The sequence below is a fragment of the Lepisosteus oculatus genome, chromosome 17 (assembly GCF_040954835.1).
Source record: "Lepisosteus oculatus isolate fLepOcu1 chromosome 17, fLepOcu1.hap2, whole genome shotgun sequence".
Classification (NCBI taxonomy): domain Eukaryota; kingdom Metazoa; phylum Chordata; class Actinopteri; order Semionotiformes; family Lepisosteidae; genus Lepisosteus; species Lepisosteus oculatus.
The window spans coordinates 21,222,150-21,241,028 of record NC_090712.1 but is presented as its reverse complement, the minus strand read 5'-3'; the positions used below and the strand labels follow the sequence as shown (position 1 = coordinate 21,241,028).

The 18,879-nt window shown below is 36.6% G+C and overlaps 1 protein-coding gene across 3 annotated transcripts in view; it reads right to left on the bottom strand.

The window, feature by feature from the left end:
- Nucleotides 1-18,879, bottom strand: part of adgrb3 (adhesion G protein-coupled receptor B3) — a 181,879-nt gene that overhangs the window by 105,086 nt on the left and 57,914 nt on the right. Inside the window, exon 3 of one of the 3 annotated variants that reach the window (XM_006638700.3) lies at nucleotides 2,871-2,981. The exons of the other annotated variants lie outside the window; for them this stretch is intronic. Coding sequence (XP_006638763.2) covers nucleotides 2,871-2,981 — 111 coding nt within the window. The remainder of the gene's footprint in view (nucleotides 1-2,870; nucleotides 2,982-18,879) is intronic. 3 annotated transcript variants of the gene reach the window in all.

The following is an 18,879-nucleotide window of genomic DNA, read 5'->3' as shown; positions in this document are numbered from 1 at the left end:
GCCAACCTGCCACAGATCAGCTGCACTCTTCTTGTTCAGGTTTACTGAGAATATTTCTAAGGCTGCTTTGCAACATTTCTAATTGTTATACAGTACATCATACACTTACGTAGAGAATACTGAAACGTATTATGACTCTTTGTCCTGCAGTAACAACCAAAGTGGTTTTGGCAATTAATAATATAAATAAGAAATACCAAAAAAGCCAAAAAACAAAACAAACATAAAATGTAGACCACATGCAAGAGGACACTGAATAGTTAAAAATGAAACAGCTAATGTTAGTTTATGGTAAATTCTAGAAAGTCACATGAACCAACAGCAAAACGAACCACCATTAACATAGTGGAGCTGATTACTACATGATCAACCGATCACAAAACACCTGTTTCATCTGACCTAATTTCTCAAACTCAGTCACCAGTTTAATCAGTAAAAAGAAAGAAAAGAGAAAAAATCCTCCATTATATTCAGCAGGACAGGAGCAATTTGAATTGATTTACCGTTGCAGAATGTAAGAATTACTGTAGACTATCATGGATGTATATTGAGAAAATAAAAACAAAAAATATAGAAGTACCCAAAATATAAAATGTAAAGTTTTTTTCACCATCAGTATTATATTCCTCAATTGTTACACAAATGGATGGTGGAAAGTGTGTAGAGGTCATACAATATACTGTATGAATATATACTGGAAAGTCCTCCCTCTACACTGGAATTACACTTTCTGTGGCTACGATGAAGAACTTAGCATTAACAAGACATTCTCTAAGTGCAACAGAAAGTGTAAGTGTAAATAATTCTAAATGAATACCAATTATCTCTTTTCATTAACAAAGCAGATTATATATTTTATATAACATCCTGTTGCAGTCAGATCTTAGAGTGTGCTGTCAGCAGAAGAACAACCTCAGTTAAATGAATATGTATATAATTCATACACTAATATCCCTTTTGAAATGGGCTTAAAAATCCACTCATTTTTATTAGGAAACTGAAATGCTGAATAAAGGGAGAACTGATGCTTCATGAGAACTGAAAACCCAATGTTTTACCCACTAGTCCCAACAACACCTATTTTAATAACTCATAGCTTGAATGTCATGTAATTACGTACACAATAAAAAAAGCAATAGAAAAAAAATGAACTCATAACAAGAAATATTTGGTGACTGCATGAGACTGCAGCAATTTATTCTCTAATACACACAACCCAGTTATTCTTCCCTTTAATTCTAGGTGAAAAATGTCATGGTAGTCACCAAAGATTCCAGTGTGTTAGATAATGTAATTAGATATGTCATTACTACAGATTTCCTGTCTGAGGTCTGGGCAATGCTATTCGTTGGACATTTTAAAAAATGAAATTCACCTTTCATGCATAGGTTTCATATGCATAAAGTGACATGCATTGCCCAGTGCAGCACTCATAAATTAAGTTCTATTTGTAATTTCAGCTCTGAATACATTCACATTTAATTGAAATCTTATGAAGCTTTATAAAGCATTGAGTTACCAAGCTGCTTCTGAAATAAAAAGGCTGGAGGGCAAAATGACTCAATCTAAAAGAGATCAAAGCTCTAACTTTATTTAGCTGGTTATAAATTAGACTGCACCAGACTGAAATGTGGATCAATTTATTATATGAAGTTAGACGGAAACAGTAAATTAGTAAAAATCAGAACAGAAAATGAACTGAAAGGCATATTAATAAATGCTTCAAACAAGGCAAATAATAGCTAACAGCTCAACTCTGCTACGTAATATGAAATGAAGGATGTCATGTGAAAAGAGATTTGGTGAAAAAAAAACATCCTTTTGGAACTTAAAAGGGAAAAACCTGTCATGACCACAGTTTTACAGCTGTCAAAGCGATGACTAAAAAGCAAATAGTCATGGCAGCTCTACCCCAGAACTGTTAAAGATCTTGATCTTAATACTACTGGAAGAATGAAACTTACTGTAACTAACAATCTTAATCAACAATCCAAAAAAAGAGAAAACATCACTTATTGAAATTGACAATACATCTTAATAGTTCCGTTAAAAGTCTAATATTTCAGAATGTTAATTTTGCCATATTTTGTTTTCAAGTGGGAAGCTGATGGAACATATGAGTTTCTAAAATGTGACCAATCACTGTATCAATGCATTATAAGGGTGCCCTGTTTGCAAAGCTTTCATGCATGTACTGTGTGTGTCACTCATAACATTGTTATAAGCTGGACAAAAAAGTTCCAAATATCTCGTACAGTACAAATAAGTCGTACTGTCAAGGGTGATTGTTTCTTTCTTAGTTGGTTTTGATTATTTTTTATACTAAATTTTAATTAATTAGATCAGATTATTAAAACAATTTAAATATGTACATATTTTGGCTTTGCATATTGGGTACTTCACTGAAGCAGCTTTACTGTATATTGTTCATTGGTGTGCAGTGTTATTTCTCTCCCAAATGGTTTAGCTTTTAATGGAACAATTCTTCCAGGAAGTCATTAAAGCATCAAGCCTCAGGGGTCTAGTTTGCCCATCAGTTTAATGTTTTAATGCTTTCGGGAAAAATAAATAATATATCAGTAAACTCATTTTAAATGTGTTATAATTAAACAAAGTGAAACTAGAAACCCCAATTAAATCCCTGATTCAAAGTTAATAAATTGAGGTGAACACCATATTTATCTTTACTCAAACGTGTCAGCTTTTACTTTTTATATATGGACTTTAACTGGTGACGACAATAAAAAAAGAAAAAACAAAATGACGAAAGCATTGTCACGAAAAAGTGCATTACAGAGAGAAAGCATGCAGTGCCTTAGATGAAATTAACTTTATTTAACAAAAAAGAAAAAATATAACTAGTGTATTACCAGTTTGTGCCATAAATTTAGCAGAATCAGCTTGCTCCTGAGGGACCTGTGTCTCATGAACTGATCTTGGCCGCTGACTTTTTATTGTATGCTCTCCGATCATTCCAAATTCTAAAGACAGAATAGAGGTTTATGAAAGCTATGCTTGGACAAGAACTTCAAGGTTTTACAATTCTTTGTCAAGATGGTTTAAGAACTGCAGTACATGGCTAAAACAAATGTACACACATATGTTTACTGGCATTGCTGAAAACTGTTTATCATGTGAGTTGAATATTAAATGGGATTAAAAGCACAGCTTAAACACATAGCACACATGCAAACCAACCCACAAAGAGTTTAACAAGGAGTTAATCCCCATCCCCCACCTCTAAACATGTATAAATCATCTGGAATCATTGGAATTTCTAAAATAAGCCATAGAAGAGGAGCTTCACGAATTTGACATCCTATTGATCCACTGTTTCTGGAACAAACTCAGGATTTCAGTAATTAGTCTGTAAATGAAGGAGATTGGATGCAGATAATGCATTGGTTGGTTTTAAATTATAAGTTGTTGTGGTACTTAAATGTATCATAAGATCTATTATTTGACAAATGTATTCTGAGCTGTGGATTTTAAATCTTGATTTCTCTCCTTTATCTTTAAACACAACACATTGGACATCGCAAATTCTTCTGTTATGTGCCTTAAAGAGTGTACTGAACAAGTCTTAAGATAGTGATTTTTAAATAACACATAATTTGCAAAAGGAAATCTAATGTAATGCCATGTCTAATACATCAAAACTGAAACATTGCTTGGCCCAGATTCAGAGTAAAAACCAATTAGTTAAAAACAAATCTGAATGTTGCATTCTGACAGTGTCATTTTTCAAATTAAGGCAGGGCCATTCAAAATGCATTTGGTGGTTGCATCACATGACACAAAGTCTTCTTATCACACAGTGCAGTATCTCTTGGTCATTTCTCAGAGATTACACCAGTGGCTCTAAAAAGAGAAGCTGAAAAAACAAAACCATGAAATACTGTGGTGAAGTAAGAGGTCCTATGCTGCTGAAAGATGTCTTTTAAATGAACAAAGCAGAACATGAGAATGTTCCATGCCATCACATACAGTACTACAATCAAAGGTCACAATCCTAGGAAAACTCACTGAACAACACACACTGATTCAGCAGAATGTGGAGTACATTACAGAAATGTTTCAGATACTGGTAGTCCAAACATATCTTCCAGCAGGTTCACCCTAGGATCACCAACTAGAAAAAAAATAATTCACTCATTTGAGTTCCTTATCTTTTAATGCATGAAAGACAAGCATTATAAAACATTATCTTCTCATTTTTGACACTTTATTCTTTCACGTTACTTACAGGAAAGGAAGAAAATTTGTGTGGGTTCTTTATCTAGATACTCCCAATGACATAAATTAAGTCATTACTGATTCATTCTCATGAAGTACTATGAATACAAACATTGTACAATTAATCAGTTAACAAAGTCACTAGGCTTTAGTGAGCTTCAGAGCTTGGATAAGCATCCATTTACATGCATGCTGTTGCAGCTTTCTCTTTTTAGGCCACTGTGCAGAAAAAAACACATTGCACTTGATTGAAGGAGAGAAAAAGGAATTATATAACCATGCATCGGAAATGAAGAGGCAACAAGATGTTATATACTGTATACAGACTCTAGAAAACACATTTGGCATATACATACACAGCCTGAACCTTGAGGTATCCCTTAATATATTGGACACATTTTTAAAGCATGGAAAAAGTATTGCATTAATATTAGGTAAATTATATTTCTGAATTGAATATTGGTGACAGATAGACAGTGACTTCCATGGTACAAAAACAATTAGAAATAAAAGCTAGTCTGAATTTTAAACACCTCTTACCCGTGTTATTTCTTGAAAGGTTTCCATCTGAACAGTGTTTGAAATGAAAGAGTGATTTTTACATCTGTTCAGTAACTATTCAACCAACTGATCCAATATGTTTTTCCATGCCTTTTAAATTGTCAGTTACAGAATTATTGTGGTTGTGTGGGTGGATTATCATTATTCTGTATCTGCATTTCTTTTCCTTTTCGTAAAATGTCCTATACACATTTTAATTCTCCACAACACATTTTCTTCAAGGACGAATAGAGCGCTTTTTAATGCTTTTAGGGAACAGAAAACTAAAAAGAAATAAAAAATCAAAAGAAAAACATCGAACCACTCCTTTCCAAGTGTCCTTATTTATACAGACCTTATTCCCCAGCATGTTGGAATGTTTAATTCCACAAAAATTGAATCTTATTAATTGGGAATGATTTCTTGAACTAGCACAGTATGTTAGCAGTTGCAAAGAAATGTTATGCTTTTCTGATGCTGTTTCAGTGTCTAGGGATCTACAGTATAGTATAAGGACAAGTCAAAAGCAGTATCTAAAAGAACAGCACTGACTCATCAGAATCTCTGACAGACACGGGTGACAGTAGCACGTGGGGATGATACCAGGCGTTGCTCTTCTATTGTTACAGAACAGGTATATCCTTCCAGTTTCTGTACATTGCTTTCAGATGGACAGCAAGGCCAATCACTATTTTCCTCACAGATAAAGCAACTACAGGCTTGCATGTCTTATAAGAGATTACATATCTCTTGGAAGCCCAGTTGCAGGTACTGAAAATCCTTCTGGAACGGTTCCACAGCTGGACTCTTCCCTGTGAGAAGCATGGAGGAGAATCCCACAAACACACAGAGACACACGTACATTTACAACTCGTCAAAATTCTTTATACAGTTTGTTTTATGACAATGCTTTTCAAATGCTTGTGATACAATTGTGGTGACATATATAAATATAGGGAACAAACTCACGAGACATGCTTAATACTAATGGGAAAATGAATGGAACAAATATTTAAATTTGCTTCTCTGTGTCAGACCAAAATACACATTTTGGTGTGATGCATGTTGTCCACTCTTTTTTATTTTTTAATTTTTCTTGTAATTGAATATGCTCACACCGGAATAAGTCATTGGAGTACCCAGATGAGCAGATTTTCTCTTTTTGCAAACTTCCTCATGAGATTCATCATGTTTTCTAAGCAGCCCAGGACTAGCACTAGAGTGTTACTGTAAAACAAATTCTAAAGTCACTTTCCACTGTGGCAGCATAAGGGAGCTGGGTTGCTATGGGTGATGTAACAAACAGTAAACAGCACATCAAGTCGGCAAGGGCTGATGCAGGAGCAGTCTTCACTTCATTTCAGAGATGTCAGTGACGGTGATGGGACTGCGTACCGGGGCATACTCTGTATTCTGTTTTTATTGTCAAATGTACAATCAAGAGCACTTGGTACGGTTGTCTGATGATTCCTGAGGACTGTAAAGCTTTAGCTTGTTTTTTTTGTTTTACTTCCCATCCAGGAGCTGTGCGATGGGAAAGCAGGCTCTGCTAAAGGGAACAGTGGAGCTGGATAACATTCTTGAGCCACCATTACCCACACCTCAGGCAGAGCTGTGTCAACTGCTGTCATCTGAAAGGGCCAAAATCTGAACACCTAGCAGTAGTATCAAAATATTTACAGATCTTATTACATTTTATAGCATACCAGTCTATTATTACTGAAGATTAATAACACAAGTAATATCATTCATATTATTAAATTATGAGTAATATAAAGTCTGTTTGGAGTAAACATATTGTTAGTTGATAAATAGAAATAATACAAATAAAAATAATTCCTTGCATTTTGTACTTTCACCCCAAACAATCCCCAAATGCTTACATGTAGTAGGGTACCCTCTACATTCCCCACTGAAAGCCAGTATCCACTCCGGTGACGTGTGGAAGCCATTACTGTACAGTATGAGCTAACAGCTCCTCCATTTCATTCCTCCTTCACCAATTGAATTAAGGGGAAACTTTAAGTAGGCCAGATCGTACAAGCTTAGTCAGGACACTGGTCTTAACACTTCTACTCTAGCAACACTGCATTGGAATGTTTAATAACCAAGTGATAAGGACCTCAGCGTAATGTCTGTCCACGGGATGGAGATTCCAGCAGCCGTGCCCCAGCCACTCCCTGCACAGCACAGGGGACATTGGTTTGGAAACTCTGCTCTAGTGTACATGAAGGAGTGCCACCTACAAGTCCACAAACACCAATACATGCATCTGCATGAGAAAACTCTAATAATCTAACAAAATAATATAAAACAAAATTAAGTTGAATATACAGTATATAAAAGAAGAAATCACAATATGAATATTTAACTAGAAGTCCTGAAAATGCTGGAGCACAATCTGTCAGAGAAATTATGTTACTCTGTATGTTTGCTTCCTGCTGTAAAGTGTGAGTAATTTCCAGGTACTGCTCAAGAAACTGTCAGGAAATGTTAGGCAATAAGTCATAAGCTCAGTGAGTTCATTCCAAGCCTAACTAGGAAGGCCCAGCTGTTGATCCAGCTGGAGAGCGTTAAATAAAAACAGCACATTGCACTGCTCACCAAACCGAAACAACATACAAGTGAAAAAAAAGCTGAGAAACACTTCATTGGGCTGGTGAATTTAATTACATAATACAGGCAAGTGCAAATGAACTAAACTCCGACAAGATGTGACCAAGGGTTACTGGGACATTTTACTGCAGTACATGCATGGCTTTCAGGCGAGACTCTGTAAGTATGATTACATGGAGTAAATCTGTGGTTAAAAGTCAAACTGTTGTTTCATGGTGTAACAGCTGCCTTGTTAATATTAATTTCTATATAGGAACAAGTAATAGGTTTATTCCATGCTGAAAAAAAGAAGAAAGAGAACACAACGTTTCGGCTGTGGAGCCTTCTTCAGGTGTGATTTAATTTCAATATAGCCTACAAAAGCAAAAAATAGACCATTAAGATGAGAGGTCTTAGTAAATATTTTAAAAATTACTAAGATTTGAAGCAACTCCAACAAAATATTAGTAATATACTGTAGCAAACCTGAAGGTCTTAAAATGATTATATAAGGAGGTTATTAAACACCTTAATGATACAGGCCCCCTGAGCCTAGTTCCGCCTGGAATTTTCTTTTTTTGTTATATCTCTGCAACAGAACATACTGTAGCAGAAGCCTGGTTCAGGTCTTAAATTGAAGCTAACGCCCTTGGCATTACGTTTTATTCTTAATGTGCCCACTCAGCAGACAAAAATATACAGAAAATACAACAAAAAACAGCAGGCAATTCCTTTTCGTGTTTTAGGCCTGCCAGTATGCTGAAAAGGCTTGTAGGCCTTGCCTCAGGTGTCTACTAGCATGGATAAAAGTACTTCCCTTTCCACAGGCAAAGTTTAACAATTTTATGGATCAATTATTAGCTTCCAAAGATTGATAGAGTAGGGGGATCCATAAAATTGTTAAACTTTGCCTGTGGAAAGGGAAGTACTTTAAGTGAAATCAATATAAGGGCAGTTCTTACATTTTTTTTACTGTTGTTGTATTGGTCAGAGAATCAAAGAAAACTTATTTTAAGTATAACAAGTAATAAAAATAATGTCTTGCATTTATGGTTAACAGCACTTCTCATCCCAAAACACTTTACAACCATCTGGTTGACACATAGCAGCCATTATATCTTTGCAGCTCCACTACACACCGCATCAAGTGGAGAAATAAGATACTGGTTCACCACTTGAATTAAGGGTTAACTTAAGCCTGAGTATGCGAGACAAGCAGATTTTAGCTAAAGCATTTAAGGGGTGAGGGAATTAGTTTGCAAGAGCACCAACTACTGGTCCTCCATCACCTGTTACAGGAGTGACCTGGTTTTCGCTGGAGATCTCTCCATTTAGTGCTGACCAGGTATAGTCTTGCTTATCCTCTGGGATATACTGAAATCAGGCTACAAAATGAAGCTGTAAACGCATGCCAACATCGGCTTTTCATCACTGTGGGAAACGAAGGAGGTCTGTTTTATTCTGGGGCGTTTTGTTGTAAAGGTTCTCAAGCCCCTTAAGATGGGAAAAATCACAAGCTCCAAAATGTAACAGGACCTTCTTGTCAAACAGCTGGTTCCTTCTACCAAGAAGCTCAAGCTCAGCTAAAAATAAACATCTGCATTTCAGCAATCCAAAATAAATCCAAGCAGACAACAAAGTGGTTACCTGCACACAATAACTCTGTCCCTAGACTTCAATCCATTGAACATCTGTGGTTTGAAGATGACAAAAGGATCTCCAGAAGGGCCTAAAGGATTTAGAGCAGTTCTGCTGTAAGGAATGGCCATCAATCCCCTCTCGATGCTGGAAGCTTATAGCTCACAAGTAGAGGCATCTTGTCAGTATAATCCCTGCCAGAGCAGGATTTAAAAAAACACTAACTACAGAACCATGAATACATTTGACCATCACATTTTCTGGACTATAATTATTTATGACAGACATGATGTGGTCTGTGCAAAGCAATTAAGATCACAATTTGACATTGGATGATGTGTCCTTTGGAAAAACAGTCTTCAATCTTTTTGTTGTATGTTTTTTATCTCTATTTCATTAGTGAAATAATGAAGATACCCTCCTTTTTCTCCTTCTTACATAGAAACATACACTAGATACATAAATGGGTACATGAAGATATAAAGGATGTGTATTTTTAATTTATAAACTTTGTCCAAAGGAAATAAAACAAACGAAAGAGTAAGGAGCCTATTTAAGAAGGCTTTGTATAAGCACACTATATTATCTGTACGAACTGGTGAATTACTATACAGTAGTTATTAGTGTTATACTGTATGTAAAATCACTATGTACTACCTTCTATTTTTTACATGACATACAGTACTGCACCATTCATCCAGTCATCATTAGAAAGCTGTTTATTCCTGAGAAAGACTGCGGCAGCCCAGAGCCTATCCTAGAAACAGAGAGCTAGGCGGGATGGTACCCTGCAGAGGACTCTAGTCAATCAAGAGCACAGACAGTCAATTTACAGCCGTAAATTGCACCTCATTGACTTTGAGGTCACAGATCTCATAAGTTATTTCGGTAGGCTGAATTGTTTAACTGTCTGAAAATTATTTCAGTCACACAACTGAACAGGTATTGCTCCCCACCCCCTCATCAGTTGAATGACTTTATATAAATACTGTACTGTATATCTCCGACAATTTAAGATTTTCTTCGCTGCAGAAACTCAATTGAGACCTCACCTTTTCTACATTGGGAGAAGAATACTTAATATATAAGCCTCTGAAAAAAAAACTAAATTCAGAGATATGAATATTATTACAAATGGGGTGGTTATGAAAATTATGAATAATAGGAACTGCTTCAGTGGCTCAATCAATAAATAAAATAATCATAACTCCCCAACTAAGAATTTCTCAAACTATACTGTAGTTAGAAGCACATTAATTCTTTGTTCTCTGGCACAGCTTTGGTGAAAAGAGTAATAATTCAGGTTCACTGGAATAAACACATTTATGTACCTGCTCCCCATCCCCTCGTTAAATTCCTACAGACTAGGCATTAGGTCTAGACAACCAGGGAAAACTCCCGACTGTTACCAAGTATTTGACTCTTAAATAATGCCTACAGAGGCTTAAAGAAGAGATAAGCTGGCATCTAACCTAATTAGAATACAACCTATGATTAAATCACTTTCTCGATCGTGGATGCCGCAAAATAAACAGGAGTCTATATCCTTATTCTAAAATGCACCCGCAAAGCAGGGAAGGCTGTTTTAAACCAAGGGATTGTTCACTCAGGCATGTTCCCTAGAAGTTACAGAATAGCAAGCTCTCTCAGCAAGATTCAAATACTTAGCTCTGTCCTTTTTGATGATCTTGAATGAGGCCATCTCGCTGGTACATTCATTAAGTTTTGTATATATAAAACAGTGAAATACTAAGTGAAGACAATAGGTTATGTGGGAGCACAGTGAATCTATAAAATATAGTTTTTGTTTTGATTTTTTAAAAATAATTCCTGAAAAAAGAGCATGGCTTTGCATATACATTATTATTTTTCTGAAAACAGTTTTAATTATTTTCTAAAGCGTGCAGGCAAAGGGTACAGATGTTTCTCCAAGTATAAAATGGATAAAACCAAGCATGAACACAGACATACTGTAATATACTATACAGGAAGATGTCCCAGACAACAGTTAATACCAGGGCCCTAGAGCTGACACAGTGGTGTTAACTTCCATGCCATCACCAACAATGGTGCAAATAAATGAGTAACAAGGCTCAGTTGTTACAGAGATGTGCTCCTTCTCTAATTTCTATGTGTGTTGCCAAATTCTGAAAACAGGAGATCAAGTGTTGGTGATTATATTAGTTTCAAAGGATTCCTTTTTATTTAAAGTTAACCCTAAATGAGTACTACTTTCAACCACAGTATGGTTTTTGAGCAGAAGTGTATTTAAAGAAAAAATATCATGTAAAATGACTGCTGTGTCTAACCTTGCATGAAATGAGTCTATACTTAGAAACATCTAGAGAATTTAAATCAAGAATCTACCACTTCTCATGCATGCTTGCCTGCAAGTATGTCACACATGTAGCTTGTAATGAGTTGCTCTTCGTTACCATGCTCTCTAGTTCTGCACTTTGAAAGCAGAGATAAAAAAACCCCCCACAAAACGATGGCTTCCTTCCCAGTCTTTTGTTACTATCGTCTCTGGGGGCTTTAAAATTATTTTTCATGTTCTCCAATAGTTCCTTTAAAATATACAGTCACAAAGAAAGATTTACTCATGATTTCTTACACAATAGCAGGGAAACTCATCATGCTCTGTACTTATTTTTTTCACTTTTGAGACTTGACTTCAATGGACACAATAATTCATAGACAGTCTTTCATCTCTGATGTCTTGTACATACAGTATATCTTCCTTGTCCTCTGAACACCCTCTATTGTGGAGTGTATTAGTGAGGAGAGGGAGGAGGAATATATGAGCTTGATTACCAGCTTTGTGGAGTGATGTCATCTTAACCATTTCCAGCCCAACACCAGCAGGACTAAAGAAATGGTCATGGACTTTTGGAGGAATAAGTCTCTGCTGAACCCTGTCTCCATCCAGGGTGAGGACATAGAGGTGGTGCAGTCCTACAAGTACCTAGGGCTACACCTGGATGATAAGCAGGAGTGGTCTGGTAACACTGATGCCCTGTAAAAGAAAGATCAGAGCCGACTCTGTTTTCTTAGGAGGCTCAGGTCCTTTGATGTACAGTATGTGGAACACTGCTACACGTTTTATGAATCAGTGGTGGCAGCAGCCATCTTCTATGGTGTTGTGTGCTGGGACAGCAGCATCTTGGCAAGAGATGTAAATAGACTCAATAAACTTATCAAGAAGACTGGCTTTATTTTTGGGCTGAGCTTTGAGTTCTTGGAGGTGGTGGTGGAGAGGAGAGTGCTGACCAAACACATAGCCATCATGAACAACGCCTCTCATTTGCTACATGGGACTGTTATTTGTCAGCGGAGCACTTTTAGTAACAGACTGCTCCAGCTATGGTGTTCAAGGGAACATTTCCACAGGTCCTTCCTCCTGGTGGCTGTCAGGGTGTATAAGACTGCTCTAGGCTAGGACTGCTAGCCCTTCATCTGCTAATCTATGACACTGAATTAATATACTGTTTATACTGTGTTTTTTTTTTTCAATCTGTATATACCCTTGTGTATTTTGCACATCTTTTATTGTTTTACAGTGACTATTAGCAGTATATTTTGCAGACCTATTTTTTCCCTATTTATTTTATTTTTGTATTACTGTAGTTATTTTAATTTTTGTGTATTCTGATCTGTCTTTGGCTGGGCTGCTGTAACCCCTCAATTTCCCTTCGGGATCAATATAGTCTTATCTATTACCTTTTTAAATCTGAGACTGCTAACATCCAAGGAGCTAATACCACAGAAGTGTTATAAATTAGTGGATATTTATATATCCTACAGTCTTAATTTATCACGCACCGTTTCTATTGTTTTTATTTTATTTTTTGATGGAGGTCTTTAACAACAACCAAATATTCAAGTTAGGCCTGAGCTTGAAGTATTGTACAATACACAAACCATGGTGTCCTTTTTGTTTTATGATCTAAAAAATATTGTCTACTGTATTCACACACTGAAGAAAGATAAACATCATGTTTCATGCTGAATGCACACAAAACTGAACTTTTGGCTCATCCCATCATGTCTTATGGAGAGATGTGTTTGTGGTGCAGGCTTAAGAGAATATTCCTCAGTCTTACTAAATGGGACTTCCATGTATCTTGGCCTCTGAAGGCAGCACTTCAGCAGAGCAGATTGAGCCATGAAGCCCCAGCATTGCAGGTCGGAATCAGGTCGGAATCAGTGACTTTTCAAGCAGCAATACACAGCTGGCCAAGCACTTCCTGGGCTGGCTGGCTGGGCTTGAACTGGTCCCTGTCCCCTGTCCCCTTGTTCTGCACAGTGGTGTCACTAGTGAGCTCGTACAGTTATTGAGCAGTCCATCTGCCTTTTCCCTAGAGCTCCAGCTCTCTCCTTCCTCATGTGAGAAAGTGGCAACAGCCCCACAGCTGCATGCAGGCATATGCTGCCTTCATCTCAGTGCTACTAGGAAGGCAGTGCTAATTAATAATTTGGTGATTGCAAAATGGGAGTAATAAAACAAGCCAAAGATATTTTATGCCAAATTAGTGAAAAAATGACAACAGGAAAGCTGCCTTTTCAATTTAACTGCTAATTTCTTCCTCTTAAATTCAAACCCTTAACTATACTTTGTTTTTATGATGTGAAAGACCAACATGGGTAAGTCAAAAATAAACTTGAAAATGCAACATGTCACTGACTATAACCATTATATCAATATGTTCATATTTACTTATACTTACTTTTAGGGTTTTAAGATCCAGGCCTAAGATTTTAACCAATTTTACTTCAGTTGTAAGTGGAACTCTATAATCAAACCACTGTACTCTCTTCACATTTATGTATGAATCATTTAAGGCCTTGTGTGTCATTACTTTAACTTTATAAAGTACACACCAATCTTAATTCCTTATTCCCCAGGTTACTCATAAATTATTTTGTAAGGCCAAAACATAAAAACAAGCAGATCAATATTATTTAAAGTGTAACCGTCTTGAATAATTCAGAATAAAGTACTTCTTGAGATGAACAGAGCAAAAAAATATATGGTTCACACAAAGGAGTTTTTAGGGTCACTATTTTATCTTCTGTACCAAAGAAAAACATAAAATCTAATTTTGAACATAAATCAGTTTTGCTTTACTATTTAATATACTTATAAACTAAAATAGTTAATAGTTTATTAAAATTTAACTAACAGTAAACACCAAGCAGTTCATGGGCGGAGTGGTGGCTCTGTGGCTCAGGATCTGTGCCTGTGGCTGGATGGTTGCCGGTTCAAATCCCGCAGCTGGCAGAGGAATCCTACTCCGTTGGGCCCCTGAGCAAGGCCCTTAACCCCAACTGCTCCAGGGGTGCTGTACAATGGCTGACCCTGCGCTATGACCCCAAGCTTCTCTCTCCGAGTCTGTGTCTCACGGAGAGCAAGCTGGGGTATGCGAAAATATGAAGTTCTAATGCAAGAAATTGTATAGGGCTAATAAAGTGATGTTATGTTATTTTGTTTTCCATTTGATCTCCCTATCATGTATTGTCATGTATTTATTCATTGTTCGCAAACAGAGAACACTGCTTCCTAAACAAGTGCCGCTGCGATCCATGTTGCCTTTACAGCTACTGCACTTCGAGCTGCTAAGTCAACACAGTTCAACAGGGTTTCTGTTACATTTGCAGTTCTCCAGCTGTTTCAGAAAAAAAAGGAGGGAAGAAAATCATTGGTGAGCCTGTCACTGCCTTCCAAGGGGAGCTTTAAGAAAATGAAAGCACAGAAAAAGCACACTAGGGGGGCATTACATTCAAGCATAATGATTTGTCTTGGTTATACTTTGGAATGGCCTTAGAGCTCCACTGCATTTCATTGAATGTCCTTCTAGGCTGAAAAATGACATACAATAGATTTTCTATTTAGTCTTGATAGCTGATAGTGGTCATGAAAAGAATAAGAGTAAGAATAACTTTTTTTCACTACACACGCACACCTTTCTCAAAGAGAAAAAATTCAGTTTTCATTTGTCTTTAAGTCATGTTCAAAGTCATTAAGTACTCTCATGTTAATTTCATGAGAGTAACAGGATGAATGAATGGGTCCAGTTAAACAGCTGATGAAACAGTCACATTACAGTGCACATTGTACACTATATAGCAAATGTGGGAAATGATACTGTGAGATAAAGAAACCACCTACCACTGCATTGTTGCATCTCATCTAAAATGGGGGTGGGGAAATCTATTTGGTCAGTTCTGGAAATAAATACTTTGCAGTACCACATGGAACAACCTAGATGGAGCTCTCACATTATCAAAATGCTGCATTGAGAAACCATGTTCTATTCTACTTAAATAACCAGTATGCTTTCTCTGTCACGGGGAACTTTTTTTTCTCTCGTTTTTTTATTAACCTACCAGGATACATTCAAGAAAACATCACTGAACGTCTAATTTTCAACAAAATATGATATCATCAGTGAATACTTCCAACATCTTGTGCATTTATCACACTAACAGTTCTTCAGAACTGGTCAGGTGTATTAATGTTTTGGTACCTTTGCTTGTTTTGTGTAAGTTATTAATATTGTAGAAGACACATGTCATTGACATTGAAAGGTAAATGACAGCACATAAACAAGCAATCAAACACAACAGTGAAAGCATTGTGGATTAACACTGTAGGCATTGATGCACGGAACCCTCTAATTAATATTTAATAAAACTCCAGAAGCAATTGAAAACTTGAGTTTCCTCACCCCTAAACAGACATTATGGCTTAAATTAAAACTTCTTAAATGATACATGTAAATTATATTGCAATATTTTTTTTTCTGTGTAGAGAAATGGTGTCTCTCTTTATACTTTTTTCTATTCAATGGACATGATATTCTTTATGAGAGGGAAAGGGACGTTCTGTTTCATTTTTGCCCATTTAATTATTTCTTCAATTATTTGCAATATTGTTTTCTTTTTAAAAACATATATGTATATACCTGAAATAAGACTTGTATGTCTCTAAATGGTTGAGATGATTGTTTGGGTTATTTATCATTATGGAGCCTTTCATTTATTTTAGTATCAGATGTCGGATTTTCTCTCCACTGACAGACCCTTCAACAGGTTTAGAGAGCTCTGCAGACCATCCCCACTGTCCTGCAACCAGAGCTGCACGTCTTGGCTTGCTCTGCGCAAGCCTTCAGCCTCCAATTCCTGATTAAATTAAAGCCTTTTTGACAAATAAACTTAATATTTACATAAAAGATGCCATTTTGTCAATATGTCATTCGTCTATTACTAAAAACAAAAGCATAAGATAAGAATGTGAGCTCTTCACTTATGGCCGTGCCTGGAAAAGCTGGAGTACTCCAGGGTCTGGCTTGGAACAATCACTCACCACAAGATCGCTTGTGGTGCCAGCCAAGCACGGAGACACACTGCCAAGTGCTACATGTGAAGCATGCCACATGTTTTTAACACCTTCACTTTTACACCCAGAATGGAGAGCACTTCATGTCCATTTTCAACACTGAAATTAAACTCACTTCAGCACTTACCGGATTTGAACATTAGAACTCTGGCTGAGACATTTCTGTACTGTGAATTCTTCTTATGAAACTGTGAGACATATACAGTACTCGAGGACTTTAGATATAGATTATAGACTAGGAACTAAGCTCACGCTGTGGAAAGTAGGGTAGCGAATGTATCATGTTTTTGGTAAGCAGTGGAAAGCTGACATGGTCACCTTGAGCTCCTACAGTAAAGACACACAGACGCAACCCCTACAATACAACCTGTTGACTACAGCGCGCTCTGCAGCGCAATCCTCTTTGCTAGCTGGCCTTCATCCTTCTAACCAGGGACATGTTCAAAAGTCAGCCAAAGAAAATGTTATAAGTTATATGTTTGAAATATCTGGATTTACAGTAAAGAGAATTTCTGAATTTTCACATTTCAGAAGCTTCATAATCTTGTCAGATTGGGTAAAAATGTTCTAGGAGATCTTTAATTGTTTTCAATTGTCACCGAGAATGAACTTAACTAATTTCATGTCTCTGTGCATCCCATATTTTGTCAGCTATTGTGTCTCGGCAGGACAAGACTGCCAGCTAATGAATGTTTAGAACCAAGGGCACAGAGTTCCCACTGCTCCTGTCCACGGATTATTGAACAAAGAACTTTGCTGGTGATTACCATGATTGCAACATTTAACAAACAGGAAAAAAACGAAAACACTTTAAACACTTCATTAAATTTCTCTGATTAAAAATGGCTACTCCTGCATCTCTCCGATTGTATTACCTCTCCCTCAGTGGAAGAGAAACCAAGTGATGTGTCTGACCACAAAATCCATAGATGTGCTATCAGCCCCTTCTTAATGCTTTGCAGTTTAATGGAAACAACCTCAGCCATAGCTGAAGCACTTAAACATCCTCTCCTTGTGAGATAGGGAAAAAAATATTTAAACATTTCATCTATGAACTGCGCATGGAAATACAGTACTTCCTATGCTGATTGATGTGTGGAATACAATTTATTTTTTTCTGTCTGGGCCTTTTATTTAGTCTTATCGCTCTTCTGTTCAATGACACAAGACCACTTGTTTCCTACCACTGCAATTTAGAGTGGAATGAAGAGCAGTTTGTCAGAGGACTAGATTTAACATACCTTTTTCTATCAAGGCTTTTGTGTGTATGCTTGAAAAATAGATTTCCATGTACAATTACTACAAGAATTCAACTGAACTTTTCGGGACATATAATTTTTTATATCATTAAAAATCATTTGATATAAAAATGCTTCATCAATATGATCTCTTGAAATGTTCTAGAATGTAATTTCAATTGTTTAAAAGCTTTTTTAAATTGGACCACAGCAATGGTTGTAGCAACATGAAGACATGCACCTTTTATGTAACTTATGCATGTGACCCTGCTTTCAAAGCTGCCAATCTGCTGAAAGACAAGGTGAGCACTGCCTGCTTCAGTCATTCTGGAGACCGCACACAATTAAGTAAGTACATCAAATATGTATGAAATCATAACAAACCTCCGTTACGCTTTATTAAAACCTCCACATCAGGTCAGAAAAATGCTGACTGTAAGAATCCAAAAGGTTCATTAAATTCTAGTCCTCTGGAGGATGTTCTTCTTGGCGATTTAAATACTTATAAAACATTAACAAGTTATGTCAAATTACTGGATTTTCACATTTCTGGGGCAAAGGAAAAAAATGCCTTCTTTAAGTTATTTTTGTTAATTACTGTACAGCATTTATATGGGGGTGGTGTAGCGCAGTGACTAATTTTCTAGTCTCAGTACTTCACCCCAGTTGCTCCAGCACAGTCAGCTGTAGAAGTGGGAACCAGACTTGTTGGGAGTGATGCTTATGATAGACCAGTGTCCCCATCAGGAGGGAGATGTGCTCTCTCATCTCATTAAAGACACACAAACCAGATCATCTCTGGGCTGATGTGGCTTGGATATGGAAATTACTTCAAGTCTTGATGTTACAGACTAGGGACACATTCTAAATTGCAGAAGAGTTTTGTGCGTTTCTTTAATTCTTAAAATATTGTTTCAACTCACAAGAACATAAGAAACGCTACAAATGATAGGAGGCTAATGGGCCATCTAGTTATTTTGTTTTTAGTAGTTAATTGATCCAAGGATCTCATCCAGCCCTTACTTGAGTGTTGCCATAGTATCAGCATTATACAGTAGTTGGGTCTCTTGCATGTGGCTCTACCTGTGAAGTGTAACTAGCCCACCCTGATGGCACTCCACTACGGGAATCACTGCAATTTGATATCAGCAAGTTTTTAAATGGTATTTTTTTATGTTAATTTTATTACTAACAGTATTTAACATTTTGTATTTCATTCTATACATTAAAATG